Below are 21505 nucleotides of genomic sequence, written 5' to 3' on the forward strand. Positions count from 1 at the left end.
GTTGGTGGACGTTAAAGACCTCCGCAGGGAGGAGCAAACTATCACCGGCACCATGGCCACATTCCGAATTCCTGCCCACACTACTGTTGGGAAAGCAAGGGCAAACCACCCAGTATAATCCTTGCTCAGGAAGCTGCTTTGGTGGAACCAGCACTCTGTGAAGAGTATAGCACATCAGAGACAGAGTAATACCCCCTCCCTCCAGCAGGGGTCAGTAAACCACGCGCACCGTGCCATGTATACAGGCGGAAATCACAAGTCATCTCCCCATCCTCTCAAGGGGTGGGGACAGGTGGATTTATTTTGTGCTCATGACCTGACCCAGGGTACTCCAGGCACGTATGCAAAATTTGGTGGAGAATCATTTTCGATTCTAAACATTTCAGAAACCCACATACAGAAGAAGAACCACCTTTAGAGGCCTTTAGAGGCCACATACAGAAGAAGAACCGCCTTTAGAGGCCTTTAGAGGCCACATACAGAAGAAGAACCACCTTTAGAGGCCTTTAGAGGCCACATACAGAAGAAGAACCACCTTTAGAGGCCTTTAGAGGCCACATACAGAAGAAGAACCACCTTTAGAGGCCTTTAGAGGCCACATACAGAAGAAGAACCACCTTTAGAGGCGTTTAGAGGCCACATACAGAAGAAGAACCACCTTTAGAGGCCTTTAGAGGCCTTTAGAGGCCACATACAGAGAACTGCTGAATTTCAGTTTGATGTGTACTCCTGTACTTCCTGTGTTAATCCAATCTAGATTATGATCATAATATGCAGCATAACACGCACAAACGTTTTTTTGATGCTCCATTTTGAAAGAGTAGAGTTAATAAACTAATTCTTTAGTTCTGAAATCCAAATGATGTGGCAATAGAATTGCATCACATCGGCATCAATGAAGCTCAACTCACGCTTTTCCAGGACATAAAGGTAGCCTTCTACATTACTGTAGTCTTCATTTTGCTCCTCTTCTGCCAATTTCATTTTCTCCTTTAATTGCTGGACCTCGGAGCGGGTTCCTTCAAACCTGTCGCGTGTCTGTCGGAGCGCAAGATACGACACGAAACACCTTTAAGCTTCAGCACTCAAGGTTCCACCGAATGAAGAAATATACAAGTGTTCGCATGAGCATTGCGGCACCGGGGAGGCACCCTTTCTGTATACAAAACCAAAGCTCACCAAGCAGGTACTTGTTTAAAAGAGCGACAAAAGAACAAAAACATTGTAAATAACATTCTAAATAAAAGAGCTGCAGATTTCTAGAAACCTCTACAAATGCAGAACTTGTACCAAGGATGTAAGTGACAGTTTGGCTTCTGTGAATGACATCGTTACCCTCTGAAGTCCCATCTGTAGCTGGGCCTTGTAAGCCCCAAACTCCAAAGCTTGGTCGCAGCTCTGTCGATTGGCTGTGCACAAGCCGTGGATGAAACCCAGCAACTGCAGGACCACAACACGACGGTGAAATGTATATTTCCCTTTAACCCACGACACGTTTGCAGATTCATTGCTTCAATGACCATCAAGCTAACAAATACAATGTGTCAAACCAGACTTACAGGTTCAGTTAATTCAAACATCTTCCTCTCTTGTGCCTCTTGCACTGTTTCGACGTACTCCAACGAGGTTTGGTAAAATGAATCCTGCGCAATCTCCAAGGTACGGTCCACCTGGAAGGCAATAGGAAAGTCAGGATAGCTCTTACAAATGTACATTCAAGAGGCACAGAAGGAGACTGTGTGTGCGTGTGTGTGTGTCTGTGTCTGTGTGTGTGTCTGTGTGTGTGTGTCTGTGCGTGTCTGTGCGTGTCTGTGCGTGTGTGTGCGTGTGTCTGTGTGTGTCTGTGTGTCTGGGCGTGTCTGTGCGTGTGTCTGTGTGTGTCTGGGCGTGTCTGGGCGTGTCTGTGCGTGTCTGTGCGTGTCTGTGCGTGTGTCTGTGCGTGTGTGTGCGTGTGTCTGTGTGCGTCTGTGTGCGTCTGTGTGCGTCTGTGTGCGTCTGTGTGCGTCTGTGTGTGTGTGTGTGTGTGCGTGTGTGTGCGTGTGTGTGCGTGTGTCTCTTTGTCTGTGCATGTCTGTGCGTGTGTGTGCGTGTGTGTGCGTGTGTCTGTGTGTGTCTGTGTGTGTCTGTGTGTGTCTGTGTGTGTCTGTGTGTGCATGCATGAAATATGCTGTTGTTGGCTGCTATCTCCAAACATGGGTGGGTTTCAGGAGATGGCACTCGGGATAGTCCTCGGTCCGATGAAACTTGGCCCCATGCGGATGCAACCCAGCAAAAAGGGAGTCGCCAAAGCTCGGGCCCTCACTCTCACAATGATGTGGTCAGCAAAACCCAACAAGCCACAAGGCCAGGCCTCAGAAGTATGCATCTGGCTGAAGGTAAGTCACAGGCGATTGCCAAGGGTAAGACTTTCTGATCCAATTTCATCTCCTTGTTGTGTTCTTTTGGATCTTCATAAATTCCTTCCCAGAAATTTTCAAGTTTATCTTGATCGGCGGAATTTGTTTTTCACTGTTCCCTCCCTATTCCATCTACAGGCGCCGCATGAGGTCATCGCTGGGCACGAAGTTCCCCCCATCCCGCTCTATCGATGATGCACGCCGAGGGAGTATATGCAGTTTTCACTCCGTTTGTTTGTTACTTGTGAATCCAACTTGAAAATGTCATTCGTGCACTTTGTGAATCATTCCCTCATCTAACGCAAACCATGCACGGCCGAGACGTCCACCACCCCCACCCATTGAGAATCCTGACACGGGGAGTGCAAGATGGTTCTGGGCTCCACTTAAACACTCCCAAGTCAGAACGGTGGTACCACCCTGAGCGGTTGCTGTCTACAACCTACTACCTAAAACTCCAAAGTACAGACTTCTGTACTTTTTGACAGACAAACAGACGATCGCCAACAGGTCACAATTTTAAACTGATCTTCACGAAACTTCACCAAATGGTTGAGTTGGTCAGAAGCAAGAAGCCAATTGATTGCAGTCAAAAGGTCACCAGAGGCCAAAGGTCAGCAACTTAGTTTATGTTTCTAAAATCCTCAATTTTCATCTGATCGACTCAAAATTTGAAGAGGGTTTTTTTTGTTTTTTTTTTGTATACAGAGTCGAGGCTCGTGAAAGAGCTAACATTTATCAAACAAACAAATCAAACAAACAAGCAAGCAAAGTATATAAAAAGGGGAGCAGTCGACAAGATGAGGAGAGAAGGGGAGGAAGCACACAAACACAACATTTGAGGGCAGGGACATCGGGAGATGTGTGGGAGGCAGAGGGCCTGGGGGGGAGGCAGGATAGGTATAAAACGCAAGGACACCAAGGACTTCCAGGAAAGAAGACAAAAGTCACCTCAAAAAAGTGGATTTGGGGTGAAATTAGCAGGGGTAGAAAAGATCAAGGTTTTGGATTGGGGAAGATAAGAGATGGTGGTGAACAACCGTTTTAAAGACCTGGAGGGAGGAGTGGGATTGAAGAGAGTGAGGGAGTTTGTTCCAGAGGCGGGAGAAAAGAGGAATGAAGGAGTGAAGGTGAGCAGAGAGTCTTGATTTTGGCAGTTTAACCATAAGAGGGTTGCAGGCAGATCTTGTGCGACCTGCAGGAATATTTGGGGGACAGAGCCCAGAGAGAGCTGGGGGAGCAAGGCCGGAGAGGAGTCGGTAGAAGATGGAAAGACCACCAACCTGCCTGCGGTGAGTAAGTGAAAGGCCCTCGGAGATAGCGTCATCGCGGGAGATTCCAATGATTCTGAACGCTTTGGTTTCAACAGCGTGAAGACGAGCTAGGTGTGAGGCAGGAGCACCAGCCCAGAGGGGAGAGCAGTATTCCATTGAGCTGCGGATGAAAGCCTTGTATGTGGTGAGGAGCTCAGGTGTGCCAAGGAAGGACTTCGCACGACGGAGGATGCCCAATGCCCAATCAATGACTGGCTTTGGAGGCCAGCTTGAAATGTGGTTTTCCCAGGAAAGATCATGGCAGATAGTGAGACCCAAAAGCTTGAGTGACAGAACTTCTTGGAGAGGATTATTCAGAAAGTAGATGGGAGGGTTGTCCAGTCGGTCTTTTCGGAGAGACATCGCAAGAGTGTGAGATTTGTCAGGTTTGAAAGACATGTTCCACTTGTTTGCCCAGTCTGTGATTTTGTCCAGGTCTGCAGAGAGTGAGGAGGCTGCAGACTGCCGATCTGAGGGATGAGGAATGGAGCGGCAGAGAGTGGAGTCATCAGCAAAGAGATAGAGAGGATTTTCAAGAGAGTCAGAGAGATCATTGATGAAGACCAGAAAAAGCACAGGGCCCAGAACACTGCCTTGGGGAACTCCAGCCTGAACAGGAAGAGGAGATGAGAGAAACCCATTCAGGGCCACACGTTGACTACGACGAGAGAGGAAGTCCGACAGCCATGCGGGGAGATTTCCATGGATACCAAAGGAGGAGAGTTTGGTGAGCAGAGCTGGGTGCCAGACTGTATCGAAGGCACGTGATATGTCGAGGGAGACAGTTCTAATTTCCTGTTTGGCATTGAGGACCTCCATCCATTGTTGAGACAGCAGAAGCAGCATGTCCAGAGTAGAGTGACCTGGTCTGAAACCAAATTGATGATCAGAGATCAAGCCATTGGAGAAGAGGAAAGATTTCATATCCAAAGCAATGATGGATTCCATGACTTTGCTGATAATTGGGAGAAGGCTGATTGGTCTGCAGTTGCTAGGATCTGTTTTTGCACCTTTTTTGTGCAAAGCGGTGATGTTGGCTGATTTCCAAGCAGATGACAGTTGACCTTGAGAAAAAGAGAGGGTGAAGAGAACAGAGAGAGGGAGTGAAAGAGCGGAAGAACAGGATTTTAGGACCCGTGGGCTGATGCCATCAGGTCCAGTTGCAGAATCAGAGTCGAGGGTTGACAGAAACTTTTCCATCTTGTCAGGAGGAAAGGACACGGAGTCCAGGAGCAGCTGGGTACGACTGGGTACGGTGGGTACAGAGAGGGATGGGTTTGGGACACAAGATTTAGAGGCAAACACAGAGTTGAGGCATTCAGCTTTTTCACGTGCTGAGTCAGCTGTGTAGCCGTTTGAGGTAAGGGAGGGAATGGAGGGGGAACAAACACCAGAAACAGATTTGACCAGACGCCACCAGGATTTGGAAGAGGGAGACAGATAAGAGTTCGGTCTTGAGAACGGAGAGATATTGTTTCCTGGCTCTCCTGAGGGTGGACACACACTTGTTTCGGGCTTTGTGAAAGGAAATGAGATTTCCTTCCTTTGGATTTGCTTTCCAGGAGAGGAAGGCAAGTTGTTTCTGGGCAACAGCCTCACCACAAGATTCCGTGTACCATGGACGGGAGGAAGGGTATGACAACTGAAGACGAGATGGGATAAATCTGTGCATAAGAGAGAGCAATTTACTTTGGAAGAATTCCCAGGATGAGTTGATGTCAGAGGTGGTAGAGATGGGAGACCAGTCCAGATGATTGATGGCTGCTTGAAGACCGTGCCAGTTGGCCTGAGTGAAATGCCAGACTCGTCGACGCTGAGGAGGCTCCCTGAGAATGGTCAGAGAGATGTCCACTTTAACAAGCACATGATCAGATGAGCCGATTGGAGCAGAAGAAGAGCAGCAGACATTTTCAGGGAAGTTAGTCATAACCAAGTCCAGAAGAGAAGATGCTCCGTTGACTGAGATCCGGGTCGGGAAATTGACAGCTTGTGTCAGTCCCAGTGAGTCGCAGAAGTCCTTTGCTGAGGAGCCATGGCTGGTGAGAGGGTACCCAAACCCAGCCAACTGGAAGGTGACAATTGAAATCACCACATATGAGGAAGAGAGAGTTAGGATGAGTAGACAGAAGTTGGTCCATATTATCAGACAACGAGATGTAGATGGAGTCATCACTGTTTGGTGGATGGTACAACACACATATGAACAAGAGGTGGGAGCGAAGGGGAAGCCGTAGCCAGAGGTATTCCTGGGGGTGGGGTGGAGAGAGTGCAGTGCAGGGCGAGTGAGGAAGAGAGTTTTTGATAAAGATAGCAACCCCACCTCCAGGACGAGGCTCAGGTCTATCATACCGGAGGAGGGAGTAACCCGGGAGAGATACTAAGGAATCAGAGACATCATGAAGGAGGAAAGTTTCTGTTAAGCAGATCACGTCTGGTTTGACAGAAGCAACCTGTATGGAGAGATCAGTTGAGTTTGAACGAAGGCCCCGGATGTTTGAGGTCCATACCGTTAATGAAGAGGAAGGGGGAGCATCGGATACAGAACAGGGGGGAGGAGGGGTAGGGTAAGATGTGGAAGAGGTGGAAGAGGTAGGGAGAGCTGCTGAAGGTGTGTCAGAGATTTCAGAATAGCTCGGAGAAAGGGAAGGATGGGGCGGACAAAAGGTTTGATGGTGATTGGGTGAGGCACAATGAGGTGTTATTTGAGGAGGGGGAAGAGCAAGGCAGAAGGTTAGGGGAGATGGAGGTGAGAGTTGGAAGAGGGAAGAAGCAGGGAGGATGCTTTGAGGAGGGGGAGTGAGAGGGGGGAAATTGAGAAGAAATGAGGATGGGGAGATTTGAAGGGGAGGGGTGAGGGGGGAGTTTAGGAGGGAAGGGACAAGGGGAGGGATTTGAAAGGGATGGGATATGGGGGAGATTTGGAGGGGAGGGGTGAGGGGGGAGTCTAGGAGGGGAGGGGCGAGGGGGAGTCTTGGAGGGGAGGGGTGTGGGGGGAGTTTAGGAGAGAAGTGGTAAGGGGGGAGATTTGAAAGGGATGGGTGATGGGGAGGATTAGGAGGGGAGTGGCAAGGGGGAAGATTTGGAGGGGAGGGGTGATGGGGAAGATTTGGAGGGGAGGGGTGAGATTGGATTTTAGAAAGTGTACGATTAATGGGAAACAAACATTTATTGCAAAATGAGTTTCTTGTGACCTTCGAGTCAAAAATACGTTTAAGGACGCTGGAGGGAAGATGGAGTGCAGGAGAGTTTAGGGAATGTAGAAAAGAGGCACTGAAAGAGATGGAATTTTTTTTGGGGATGGATAGATTTGGTGAGCAAGTCGAAAGCAACCTTTTAAAGAAGAAGAAGAAAAAGGTGTTATAATATACGACGGAATACAGAACTTGAGGGGAAAGTGTAAACATTATATTTATAAGGTTAATAACAGTGAACGTTAACAGTGAACAGTAATAACTGTTATTACAGTAACAGTAATAACAGTGAACGTCGTTCGAAGAACGAACGAACGAATAAGAACGAATGAGAACAAAGAATAAGAACAGAGAAGGAATGTTTTTTTTGGGGTTGATTTTAAACAAGGAAGTAGGCTATGGGGTGAAAAGACTGGGAAAAGCAGAGAACGAAAGTTATTGGAGCACAAAAGACGGACCGCTGAGAGGAAAACGAAGCCTCAAGGTTGGACACTGTACAAGGCCTCAAAAGACACGGTACGAATTAACACGATTTTCTATACAGGTATGAAAGATTTGCACCAAAAATCTTCCTCGGGACACACGATACGTACAACACCATAAAATAAATACAGTTATAACGAACATACAAATGGGAACAATTACTTAACTTCGATTTCGATGGAGAGTGTGGACAGCTGCGAATAAACGAAAACCTCGCCGGCAAGACCGGAAGCAGAAGTGGTTTTTGATTTTGAAGTGGAAGATTTCTAAAATCGTCAATTTTCAGCCGATTGACTTAAATTTGAAGAGGATTTGCACACTTGGTCATTAAATTCAACCACCAATTATTTATTTTTAAAGTCAAAATTTGTTTTATGGATTTTGCAGTATCGTGCTATCCATGACATCTTTTTCGTTTTCTTGTTTGTTTGTTTGTTTGGTCGCTGCCATCCTTTGAGCTAGGAAACTAAATTTGGGCACAATAGTGAGCACGTGCTTTGGCAAAAACGGTATTTTGTATTTTTTGATTAATGATTTAATCGATCAATTATTTAATTATTATCGATTTATTAATCACTTATTTTCTTTCTCATCTGGGGAATATCTCAGGCACCTTTTAAGCTCGGAAGCTAATATTTGGACGTGTGTGTGTGTGTGTGTATGTGTATGTGTGTGTGTGTGTGTGTGTGTGTGTGTGTGTGTGTGTGTGTGTGTGTGTGTGTGTGTGTGTGTGTGTGTGTGTGTGTGTGTGTGGCAGAAGGTGGAACGGAGCTCTCCCAGGTTTCAAAGTATCCACGTGTGTTTGTGAATGAGTGAGTGAGTGTGCGCACATCCAGACTAGACAACAGCATATTGCCGGTTGTGGTCATTACATAGGTAATCTAAAGCAGGTGGGGCACCAGGAGACAATGGTCTTCTCAATGGTCAATGGGACCCTTTAATGTTCCCTTAGTCGAAAGACAGGAAGAGCACTGGAGATAGAGAAAGACAGGAAGAGCACTGGAGAGAGAGAAACACAGGAAGAGCACTGGAGATAGAGAAAGACAGGAAGAGCACTGGAGATAGAGAAAGACAGGAAGAGCACTGGAGATAGAGAAAGACAGGAAGAGCACTGGAGATAGAGAAAGACAGGAAAAGCAATGGAGATAGAGAAAGACAGGAAGAGCACTGGAGATAGAGAAAGACAGGAAAAGCAATGGAGATAGAGAAAGACAGGAAGAGCACTGGAGAGAGAGAAACACAGGAAGAGCACTGGAGATAGAGAAAGACAGGAAGAGCACTGGAGATAGAGAAAGACAGGAAGAGCACTGGATATAGAGAAAGACAGGAAGAGCACTGGAGAGAGAGAAAGACAGGAAGAGCACTGGAGAGAGAGAAAGACAGGAAGAGCACTGGAGAGAGAGAAAGACAGGAAGAGCACTGGAGATAGAGAAAGCCAGGAAGAGCACTGGAGAGAGAGAAAGACAGGAAGAGCACTGGAGATAGAGAAAGACAGGAAGAGCAGTGGAGATAGAGAAAGCCAGGAAGAGCACTGGAGATAGAGAAAGACAGGAAAAGCACTGGAGATAGAGAAAGACAGGAAGAACACTGGAGATAGAGAAAGACAGGAAGAGCACTGGAGAGAGAGAAAGACAGGTAGAACAATGGAGATAGAGAAAGACAGGAAAAGCACTGGAGGAAGGGAAAGACAGGAAGACGGTAAATGAGGGTGGCTGGATGGGGAGAGAACGGAAAGTACAGGATGTGGAGCAAAGTAGATTTTTATTTTGTAATTCATTCAAGGGGGTGGGGAGAGGTAAGATATGCTTATTGGAGAGGAGGCAGGTATGATGAGGCCAAATAGGGAAATGGAGGGGAGCGTTGAGCCATTGTGGACAAATGGAATCTCTCTATTGGCCATTTCAAATGTAATTATAATGGCCAAACAGGTGATTGCAGAGCAACCCTCACAAATTGAAGGATACACTTTTCACCCCTCAGCCCAAATTGGGCTAAGGGGTATTGTCGTCACGGGCGTCGTCCGGGCGTCCGTCAACTTTTGGTTTCCGTCAATTTCAAGGAGAACGGCTTGTCCGATTAAATCCATTTTTGCATTGTGTGTTGGGGTTGAGTCGAGGAAGGTTCCTTTCGAAAATGGGCGCCCTGCGATTTTCAATATGGCTGCCACGGCAGCCATCTTGAAATTGGTTTCCACCATGCATCGGCTGAGGGGTTACGCCCGCTTTGCGGTGCTATCTATCTATAATTCCAGTAATCTCTGTGTGTATGTATGTATGTATGTATGTATGTATGTATGTATGTATGTATGTATGTATGTCTGTGACCGCTGTTTCTCGACAACCACGGGTCCGATATACGTTAAACTTGCCAGGTATATTGCTGGGGACCCGAGGATGTGCCTTTTCAAGGTTTCATATTAATCGGACAAGTAGTTACCGAGCTATGTCCAAAAAACGATTCAACCAATCAGAGAGCAGCGAGCTATCACGTGTGCCGAACGTGGCGAACAGACTCTGCCTCGGACGGCACATTTGAGAGCGTATTCATTTATTTCACGTTGGCAAACTATGTTGCCGTTAAACTATGTTTTAAAACTAATTACGTGCACGCTATGGCGATTTCTTTACCAAACTCCGCAAGCCGTTCGCTTTGGACCAAACCATTTCATGTAAATAGAGGGGGGGGGGATTGTCACCGTACTCGCAAGCCGTTCGCTTTGGACCAAACCATTTCATGTAAATAGAGGGGGGGGATTGTCACCGTACTCGCAAGCCGTTCGCTTTGGACCAAACCATTTCATGTAAATAGAGGGGGGGGGATATAATTTTAGATATATATATAGTACGGGCATGCCCTAGTTTCTTAAATAATAGCAGTATCATGCACTCATTTGGTGGCGTTTGAGGAGAAGGGAAAGGTTGGGGTGGATGATGATGGGTGGTCATTGTAATGGGATTCTCGGCCATTTAGCTGGATTATTTCAAAATAAAAAGCCAACATGTAACTCTGCTGCATTGTGTACACTACAAACAGTCTCTACTACAGTGAACTCAATAATTTTGGGTACATTTCAAAAAGTACCCCTGATGAGCTGTCCTACCTCACGGATCTGCGTCTCCTTTTTCTTCGTTGACAAGGTCGCATGCTTGTCCAGCAGGCCATAGTATCTTTCAGACTCTTTCTCAAACTTCTTACGCAAGTCCTAGATTGTACACATGAGACAACGCAAACTTGAATAGAAATTAAAAATAAAACACGTAACCAGATGATTGGGTCAACAAACTATTATACAATTTTTATTTCGACAAGATCAAGGCTTACGGAATGGAAAGTACGAACTGATAGTTGGGCAATAGTCAGGGCCCTTAGGGATATTTTGGTTCAAATTCTTCCAAAAGCATCAAATTTGGCGCAGGTGTTGCCCATGCCATACTCTTTCGATTTTTGACGGGCGCCAAGGGCGGTATGATCCGGGGACCATACCGGTCCATCCCGCCATGTCACCTGACCCATGACGTCATAATTAGGATACGCATCCAATCACATGGCGTACTATAAGTGGTCAAAGTTCAAAATGAATCGATCGAAAAATGAAGGCAGGGATCCATTTTTAAGGTTTTCATAAAATCCAATATGGCCGCCAGGTCACATGACCTATGACGTCATATTTATGACATGTATACAATCATGTATACATGAACCCGGATCATGATCGCACAAAAATTAAACACAAGGATATGGCATACAGTTCATAAAACATCACAATCCGTACCTTTGTAATTAGACCAATGAACTGCATATGCCTGAAAATTAGGAAATAGACATGTAAATATTTCCTCTAATTGTCAAAAATAAGGTCAGAGTTCGATTACCCAACCCAGAAACATAAAATGGTGAACCTCATGTCAATCTTGACAAAAAACTCAAAAACCGACATGTTTGACTCAAAAATGACCTTTAAGATGACCTTGAGGGTTGACCTTGACCTCGAATCATCAAAATAACATCATAATTGGATTCCTCGACCTCGAAAACCCCTGAAAAGTGGTATCATACATGATTCCAACCCTTTTGGTTATTTAACTGATTTTCCTCTAATCCGGGTGGCGGCCATTTAGTATTTCGCCAATACGGGGCCCCCGGGGGGGGGGGGGGGGGGGGCGCCCGTCTTGGCGCCCATCAAAAATCGAAAAAGTATGGCATGGGCAACATCTGGGCCAAATTTGGTGCTTTTGGAAGAATTTGAACCAAACGGCCCCAAAATATCCCTAAGGGCCCTGACTACAACTCTTGCAATCAATAAGGAGGAGAATGAACAAACGGGAAAAGAGGAGCGAGAGAGAGGAGCGGGGATTGGGGGTTAAGGACGGGTAATGGCACAAAATGGCGGTGCATCGCCTGCTTGAAACCCAGGAAGAAAGAGTGTGATTGAACAGCCTGTGGAAGGCTATTCTGAAAGAACATCTACCAAGCACCTGTAATTTCCATTCCACCTGGTAAATTCCTGTCAAGGACGTTTCCTCTTACCTGTCAATAACTACCTGAAATGCACAACAAAATCTTGTTTCTCCAAGTATCCCTCTCTCCCGTCCCTCATTACTGCTGCTTGGTTTTTAATCTCTACCTCAATATATATATATATATCTGTCTGTCTGTCTCTCCCCCCCCCCCCCCTCCCTCCTGCTCCCGCTCTCCCTTTCTACTCTTCCTTCTCTTCTGTGTTATATCCTGATCCATTCCATGTGCGAGCTCCTCCACAAGCCTCGACTATGGATACAAAACAAACGTTCACACCAACTGTTCTCATAATCATGGCAATGTGACGTATTTCACTCAAATGTTACAAAGCATGTTCGGTTTGACGGAATGCCCATAATAACGAGCAAGACGTGACAATCACCCTGAACGGCTCGATTCACCACCAAGTCAACATGGATATTAGCCCGGAAATGAAACAATTCACAAACTCGCCCTACATCTCACTCCGTCCGTCATTCCTTGCAATGAAACAGGAAACTGGCATTTGAGATTATTGTTGGATTACCTGAAGTGGTTTCCTCCTCTCCCTTTGGCATTTGATTCCTGGTTTCTCTGCCCCGGTTGGGTAATGATATAATCGGTAACTGGAGATTAGACCCAGTTTATCTTGGTCATACAGTCGTCAAACAACTGCCACAAATTACATGATAAAACCAACAGTGACCACGAACAAGACCTGACAAATCCAGGAAACGAGGTGCAGAAGGCCCAGACTAATTCGATCTCATCGCATGTCGATGAACTAAGTATTTGTAACAATTTTCATCAAAAATATTTAACTCTTACAAAAATCCAGGGAATGTTATATCGCCATGTGGCAAACTATAGAAAAGGCCCCTTTATATGGGATGTGCCATGTGGCAAACAACAGAAAAAGCCTCTTTATATGGGATGTGCCATGTGGCAAACTATAGAAAAGGCCCCTTTATATGGGATGTGCCATGTGGCAAACTATAGAAAAGGCCCCTTTATATGGGATGTGCCATGTGGCAAACTATAGAAAAAGCCTCTTTATATGGGATGTGCCATGTGGCAAACTATAGAAAAAGCCTCTTTATATGGGATGTGCCATGTGGCAAACTATAGAAAAGGCCCCTTTATATGGGATGTGCCATGTGGCAAACTATAGAAAAGGCCCCTTTATATGGGATGTGCCATGTGGCAAACTATAGAAAAAGCCTCTTTATATGGGATGTGCCATGTGGCAAAACTATAGAAAAGGCCCCTTTATATGGGATGTGCCATGTGGCAAACTATAGAAAAGGCCCCTTTATATGGGATGTGCCATGTGGCAAACTACAGAAAAAGCCTCTTTATATGGGATGTGCCATGTGGCAAACTATAGAAAAGGCCCCTTTATATGGGATGTGCCATGTGGCAAACTATAGAAAAGGCCCCTTTATATGGGATGTGCCATGTGGCAAACGATAGAAAAAGCCTCTTTATATGTGCCATGTGGCAAACTATAGAAAAGGCCCCTTTATATGGGATGTGCTATGTGGCAAACTATAGAAAAGGCCCCTTTATATGGGATGTGCCATGTGGCAAACTATAGAAAAGGCCCCTTTATATGGGATGTGCCATGTGGCAAACTATAGAAAAGGCCCCTTTATATGGGATGTGCCATGTGGCAAACTATAGAAAAGGCCCCTTTATATGGGATGTGCCATGTGGCAAACTATAGAAAAGGCCCCTTTATATGGGATGTGCCATGTGGCAAACTATAGAAAAAGCCTCTTTATATGTGCCATGTGGCAAACTATAGAAAAGGCCCCTTTATATGGGATGTGCCATGTGGCAAAATTTAGAAAAGGCCCCTTTATATGGGATGTGCCATGTGGCAAACTATAGAAAAGGCCCCTTTATATGGGATGTGCCATGTGGCAAACGATAGAAAAAGCCTCTTTATATGTGCCATGTGGCAAACTATAGAAAAGGCCCATTTATATGGGATGTGCCATGTGGCAAACTATAGAAAAGGCCCCTTTATATGGGATGTGCCATGTGGCAAACTATAGAAAAGGCCCCTTTATATGGGATGTGCCATGTGGCAAACTATAGAAAAAGCCTCTTTATATGGGATGTGCCATGTGGCAAACTATAGAAAAAGCCCCTTTATATGGGATGTGCCATGTGGCAAACTATAGAAAAGGCCCCTTTATATGGGATGTGCCATGTGGCAAACTATAGAAAAGGCCCCTTTATATGGGATGTGCCATGTGGCAAACTATAGAAAAAGCCCCTTTATATGGGATGTGCCATGTGGCAAACTATAGAAAAGGCCCCTTTATATGGGATGTGCCATGTGGCAAACTATAGAAAAAGCCTCTTTATTTGGGATGTGCCATGTGGCAAACTATAGAAAAGGCCCCTTTATATGGGATGTGCCATGTGGCAAACTATAGAAAAAGCCCCTTTATATGGGATGTGCCATGTGGCAAACTAAAGAAAAAGCCTCTTTATATGGGATGTGCCATGTGGCAAACTATAGAAAAAGCCCCTTTATATGGGATGTGCCATGTGGCAAACTATAGAAAAGGCCCCTTTATATGGGATGTGCCATGTGGCAAACTATAGAAAAAGCCTCTTTATATGGGATGTGCCATGTGGCAAACTATAGAAAAGGCCCCTTTATATGGGATGTGCCATGTGGCAAACTATAGAAAAAGCCCCTTTATATGGGATGTGCCATGTGGCAAACTATAGAAAAGGCCCCTTTATATGGGATGTGCCATGTGGCAAACTATCGAAAAAGCCTGTTTATATGGGATGTGCCATGTGGCAAACTATCGAAAAAGCCTGTTTATATGGGATGTGCCATGTGGCAAACTATAGAAAAGGCCTCTTTATATGGGATGTGCCATGTGGCAAACTATAGAAAAGGCCTCTTTATATGGGATTTTCATCAAGCATTTTCTTTCGTGCATCATCACCTTCGAAAGTGTTGGGTTTACATTCTGTACGCCTGGCCATCTTAGCTACTTTACGTGCAGTGTAAACGAACCTTTTCTTTGTTATCAATGGTGATCTCAAGCTTGTGGAGGAGCTTGTATGTGTAATGTATTTGGGAGGACGACTCGGCCATCCTTGTGCTTTTAGTTTTACATGAATTGACTTGGACCGGTGTGTACGGTGTGTACCCTGGTTAGAATAGGTACAACGTATCCCTGCGTGTCGTAAGAGGCGACTAAGAGGGATGGCGTCAGGAAGGGCATCCGGCCATAAAAACATTGCCTCAAAAAGAGAACCATGACAATTACAACTACATATGGGCAGGGTACAGCCCGAAGTGGAGATCGGTTTCTGACGTGTGGGACATGGAATGTAGGGACAATGACAGGGAGATCAGGAGAAGTGGTGGAAGTATTGGTCAGAAGAAGAGTGGACATATGTTGTGTGCAAGAGACGAGATGGAAGGGAAGTGGTGTGAGAATGGTGAAGGGTAGGCAGGGACAGAAATACAAGTTTGTGTGGCAAGGGTGCCCGAAGGGCGTGAATGGTGTTGGTGTCCTGTTTTCTGAGGAGTTTGTAGACAGTGTGGTGAGTGTGACCAGAGTGAGTGATAGGTTTATGATGGTGAAAATGATGATTGGAAAGCTCTTGGTGAACATCATCTCGGGTTGGTTGGAGCGATGAAGAGAAGGACAAGTTCTGGTGTGCGATAGAGAAGCTGATGGAAAACGTGAAAGATGAGGAAGTTGTTGTAGCAGGAGGAGACCTAAATGGACATGTGGGAAGGAGTATGGACGGTTTTGAGGGAGTTCATGGGGGTTACGGATATGGTGTGAGAAATGGAGAAGGTGAAAGGATTTTGGAGTTTGCTGATGGAGCTGATTTGTTGATTTGTAATACTCAGTTCCAGAAAGGGGATAATAAGCTTGTTACATACACGTCAGGTGGGTCGACGACAACTGTTGACTACCTGATGGTGCGTAGGCGAGATGGGGGGCAACTCCGGGACACAAAGGTGATCCCGGGGGAGGACGCTGTTTCACAGCACCACTTGGTTGTTTGCGACATAAGGGTGAAAGGTGCGAGGAGAGCTCGGCGGGTGAAGTACCAACCGAGAATTAAGGTGTGGAGGTTGAAAGAGGTGACAGTAAGGGAGGCATTAAAAGAGAGGCTGAGTAGGGTAGAGGATGATGTGGTTGAGCTTGAAAGTAGTTGGATGTCAATAAAAGATAGTCTGTTGGGAGCCGTTGGTGAGGTATGTGGATGGACAAAAGGACCACCGAGGCACTCGGAAACATGGTGGTGGGATGATGAAGTTGGAAAGAGGATTGACGAGAAGAGGAAGAAGTTCAAGGAGTGGCAGAAGGCGAAGGGTACGGGAGCAGAAAAAGCAGAGCATGAAAGTTATAAGGCAGCCAAGAAGGCTGCAAAGAAAGAGGTAGCAAAGGCGCAGGAGACATGTAGGAAAATGTTCGGAGAACGCTTGGATTCGGAAGAGGGTCAGAGAGCAGTATTCAGGATTGCAAAGCAGATAGCGAAAGAGAGGTGTGATGTGATGGGGGTGAGTTGCTTGAAGGATGAAGTGGGACAAATCGTTGTGGACCCAGATGGAATTAAAGGAAGATGGAAAAGATATATGGAAATGCTGTTGAATACAGAGAATGAATGGGATGGCAACATAGAGAGTAACCCAGTTTTAGGACCGGCAGAGAAGATAACTGAGAAGGAAGTTGAGGAAGCGATAAAAGCAATGAAGAGTAGAAAAGCGGGAGGGCCGACGGGAGTTGTGGGAGATATGTTTAAGGCAGCAGGGAGTTGGGGTGTGAAGAGAATGACAGAGATCTGTAATCTGGTGGTGAAAGAAGGCCGCATTCCAGTGGATTGGGAACTGAGTACCCTCGTCCCTCTATACAAGGGGAAAGGTGACCCTCTGGAGTGTGGCTCGTACTGAGCGATAAAGTTATTGGAGCATGGAATGAAGGTATTGGAAAGGGTGTTGGAGAGGAGGATAAGGAAGAAGGTGAAGATCGACGAAATGCAGTTTGGATTTATGCCAGGAAGAGGAACGACAGACGCGCTCTTTATTGTGAGGCAGTTGCAGGAGAAGTACATGGAGAAGAGGAAGAAGTTGTTTCTTGGGTTTGTTGATCTGGAGAAAGCATTCGATAGGGTTCCACGCAAAGTATTGACATGGGCATTGAGGAAGTTAGAAGTGGAGGAATGGTTGATCAGAGTAGTGATGGCAATGTACAAAAGAGCACGCACAGCTGTAAGGACGAAGGACGGGAACAGTGGTGAGTTTGAGGTGAAGGTGGGAGTGCATCAGGGGTCGGTACCAAGTCCACTACTATTTGTAGCTGTGATGGAGGTGCTGGCTCAGAACGTAAAGGAGGGTTTACCGTGGGAGTTGTTGTATGCAGATGATCTGGTGTTGATTGCGGAAAGTATGGATGCACTGAAGGAAAAGATGAACAAGTGGAAGGAAAGTATGGAGACAAAAGGTTTGAAGGTGAATATAGGAAAGACGAAGGCCATGTGGCAAACTATAGAAAAGACGAAGGCAAGCGGTAAAGCATGTGGTGAGGTGAAAAGAACTGGGAAGTGGCCCTGTGCTGTGTGTAGGAAGGGTGTCGGAGTGAACTCTATTCAATGTACAATGTGCGCTGAGTGGGTTCATCAAAAATGTAGTGGTCTGAGAGGGTCATTAACCAGTGTGGCAGCTACATTCAAATGTAAGGTATGCACAGAGGGAGCTGCAGATGGAGGAAATGTTGAGTTGGATCTTGGAGACGGCGTGAAGCTGGAAGGTGTGAAAACATTTTGCTATCTCGGAGACATGCTGAATGGAGAAGGTGGATCAGACTCGGCAACGGTTGCTAGAGTGAGATGTGCATGGAAGAAGTTTCGGGAACTGAGTGGCGTGCTGATGAGGAGGGGAGTGTCGTTGAAGATGAAGGGAAAGGTGTATGCTGCATGTGTGAGAAGTGTTATGATTTATGGGAGCGAGACATGGGTCATGAATGTAGAGCAGCAACGAAGGCTGGAAAGGGTGGAAATGCGAATGGTTCGGTGGATGTGCGGAGTATCGCTGAGAGAGAGGAAGACAAATGATGAATTGCGAAAGATGATGGGAATAGAGCCTGTGATTGATGCTGTGAAGAGGAACAGGTTGAGATGGTTTGGTCATGTGTTGAGGAAGGATGAAAGTGACTGGTTGAGAAAAGTGATGGAAATTAATGTAGAAGGAAGTAGAGGACGGGGAAGACCGAGAAAGACTTGGCTAAAGACGGTGGAAGAAGACATGCGGGCAAGGGGGTTAACAAGGGGAGATGCAGAAAATAGGGCAAAATGGAGAAGATTGTCATGGGGACCGCAAGGCTAACCCCCGCTCTCGCAGGGAAAATGGCCTTAAAATGCATGTTGTTGTTGTGTTGTATATGGGATGTCCCATGTGGCAAACTATAGAAAAAGCATCTTTATATGTGCCATGTGGCAAACTATAGAAAAAGCCTCTTTATATGGGATGTGCCATGTGGCAAACTATAGAAAAAGCCTCTTTATATGTGCCATGTGGCAAACTAGAGAAAAAGCCTCTTTATATGGGATGTGCCATGTGGCAAACTATAGAAAAAGCATCTTTATATGTGCCATGTGGCAAACTATAGAAAAAGCCTCTTTATATGTGCCATGTGGCAAACTATAGAAAAAGCCTCTTTATATGGGATGTGCCATGTGGCAAACTATAGAAAAAGCCTCTTTATATGGGATGTGCCATGTGGCAAACTATAGAAAAAGCCTCTTTATATGTGCCATGTGGCAAACTATAGAAAAAGCCCCTTTATATGGGATGTGCCATGTGGCAAACTATAGAAAAGGCCCCTTTATATGTGATGTGCCATGTGGCAAACTATAGAAAAAGCCTCTTTATATGGGATGTGCCATGTGGCAAACTATAGAAAAAGCCTCTTTATATGGGATGTGCCATGTGGCAAACTATAGAAAAAGCCTCTTTATATGTGCCATGTGGCAAACTAGAGAAAAAGCCTCTTTATATGGGATGTGCCATGTGGCAAACTATAGAAAAAGCATCTTTATATGTGCCATGTGGCAAACTATAGAAAAAGCCTCTTTATATGGGATGTGCCATGTGGCAAACTATAGAAAAAGCCTCTTTATATGGGATGTGCCATGTGGCAAACTATAGAAAAAGCCTCTTTATATGGGATGTGCCATGTGGCAAACTATAGAAAAAGCCTCTTTATATGTGCCATGTGGCAAACTATAGAAAAAGCCTCTTTATATGGGATGTGCCATGTGGCAAACTATAGAAAAGGCCCCTTTATATGGGATGTGCCATGTGGCAAACTATAGAAAAAGCCTCTTTATATGGGATGTGCCATGTGGCAAACTATAGAAAAAGCCTCTTTATATGGGATGTGCCATGTGGCAAACTATAGAAAAAGCCCCTTTATATGGGATGTGCCATGTGGCAAACTATAGAAAAAGCCTCTTTATATGGGATGTGCCATGTGGCAAACTATAGAAAAAGCCTCTTTATATGGGATGTGCCATGTGGCAAACTATAGAAAAAGCCCCTTTATATGGGATGTGCCATGTGGCAAACTATAGAAAAAGCCTCTTTATATGGGATGTGCCATGTGGCAAACTATAGAAAAAGCCTCTTTAGATGGGATGTGCCATGTGGCAAACTATAGAAAAAGTCTCTTTATATGGGATGTGCCATGTGGCAAACTATAGAAAAGGCCCCTTTATATGGGATGTGCCATGTGGCAAACTATAGAAAAAGCCTCTTTATATGGGATGTGCCATGTGGCAAACTATAGAAAAAGCCTCTTTATATGGGATGTGCCATGTGGCAAACTATAGAAAAAGCCCCTTTATATGGGATGTGCCATGTGGCAAACTATAGAAAAGGCCCCTTTATATGGGATGTGCCATGTGGCAAACTATAGAAAAAGCCTCTTTATATGGGATGTGCCATGTGGCAAACTATAGAAAAGGCCCCTTTATATGGGATGTGCCAATGTGGCAAACTATAGAAAAAGCCTCTTTATATGGGATGTGCCATGTGGCAAACTATAGAAAAAGCCTCTTTATATGGGATGTGCCATGTGGCAAACAATAGAAAAGAAGGGACGGACGTTCACGAAGGTGAATGGAGGTTGTTTTCACCCCTGTCTGTCTGTCTGTTTGTCTGTTTATGACAAAACTAGGTGGATATGTTGGTTACATCATGAGAACAAGCCGATTCGATCAGTGGATGCAAAAGGTAAACTGTTCGGCTTGGCGGAGGAATGTGCTCTACCGAGCGCCGTTCTAGTTTTGTGAACATGTGATCCAGGATTCTTACCCTTGCCGTCTCCAGGCGTTTTCGAAATGACTCCAAAGGAGATATCAGGATATTTGGAGCATTTTCCATCTGCAAAAGAACACTACTTCTGAGGGAACAATGCACAGATACAAACTGAGGAAAGAAAAATATGCAAATAAAGGAAGGAAGGAAGGAAGATGCAAAATTTAATCGGGACAAATTCTCCACACCAGCCAATGGAAACATTTCAATAATAGAGTCAACAAGTTGTATTCTGAGTAAATAAGGAGCAACTCATACCAGACGAGCTCTCTCTTCATCCATTTCCAGCAAGAGGTGAGAAAATTCCTTCAGGGACACGACTGGAAGACAAACACGATGGTCCTTGTTGTTTTGTACACAAAGTCGAGGCTCATGAAAGAGTGAGAAAACAGAAGGTGGAGGGAAACACACTGACAGAGGGGCAGTGATACAACTCGAGTGGGCAACGATTGAATGATGGAACATGAGGAGAAAGAAGGGAAAGGAAACGTAACAACCTGCACGTACGTGGGGAAAAGTAGGGGAGAGTTAATGAGGGTAGACAGGTAGGGAGAGGGAGGAGAGGGTAAATGAGGGTAGAAAAGATCACAGGTAGGGAGAGGGAGGAGAGGGTTAATGAGGGTAGAACAGATCACAGGTAGGGAGAGGGAGGAGAGGGTTAATGAGGATAGAAAAGATCACAGGTAGGGAGAAGGAGGGTGTAGCGGTTGCCGCTGAACATACACAATCGCCTTACACCTGCCGAGGACGCAACCACGGAGCGATCGCTGTGCCGGGCTCGCCCAGACCGCCCAGAGATGCTCAGTCTCGCCTTTCCCGGGCATGCCCGGACTCGCCTTTCCCGGGCTCGCCCGGCGACACCCAGTCTCGCCGTTCCCGGGCATGTCCAGGCACGCCCGGAGACGTTCAGTCTCGCCTTTCCCGGGCAGGCCCGGACTCGCCTTTCCCGGGCAGGCCCGGACTCGCGCCCGGCCCGTCCGGCGACACCCAGTCTCGCCGTCCCGGGCATGTCCAGGCACGCCCGGCCGGCGACACCCAGTCTCGCCTTTGCCGGGCATGCCCGGACTCGCCTTTCCCGGGCTCACCCAGCCCGTCCGGCGACACCCAGTCTCGCCGTTCCCGGGCATGTCCAGGCTCGCCCAGACCGTCCGGCGACACTCAGTCTCACCTTTCCCGAGCATGCCCGGACTCGCCTTTCCCGGGCTCGCCCGGCCCGTCCGGCGACACCCAGTCTCGCCGTTCCCGGGCATGTCCAGG

General features: G+C 46.1%; 1 protein-coding gene across 3 annotated transcripts in view; it reads right to left on the reverse strand.

Moving 5' to 3' along the window:
• LOC137425699 (rho GTPase-activating protein 26) overlaps nucleotides 1-21505 on the reverse strand; it is a 117883-nt gene that overhangs the window by 67428 nt on the left and 28950 nt on the right. For 2 of the 3 annotated variants that reach the window (XM_068114387.2, XM_068114389.2), the window contains exons 3-8: nucleotides 20507-20568; nucleotides 20246-20314; nucleotides 10484-10585; nucleotides 1560-1670; nucleotides 1336-1440; nucleotides 912-1038 (exon numbers count right to left, since the gene is read on the reverse strand). In XM_068114387.2, coding sequence (XP_067970488.2) covers nucleotides 912-1038; nucleotides 1336-1440; nucleotides 1560-1670; nucleotides 10484-10585; nucleotides 20246-20314; nucleotides 20507-20568 — 576 coding nt within the window. The remainder of the gene's footprint in view (nucleotides 1-911; nucleotides 1039-1335; nucleotides 1441-1559; nucleotides 1671-10483; nucleotides 10586-20245; nucleotides 20315-20506; nucleotides 20569-21505) is intronic. The other variant, XM_068114388.2, reaches the window with a different exon arrangement.

Source organism: Myxine glutinosa, chromosome 4 (assembly GCF_964187855.1).
Source record: "Myxine glutinosa chromosome 4, kmMyxGlut1.1, whole genome shotgun sequence".
Lineage (NCBI taxonomy): Eukaryota > Metazoa > Chordata > Myxini > Myxiniformes > Myxinidae > Myxine > Myxine glutinosa.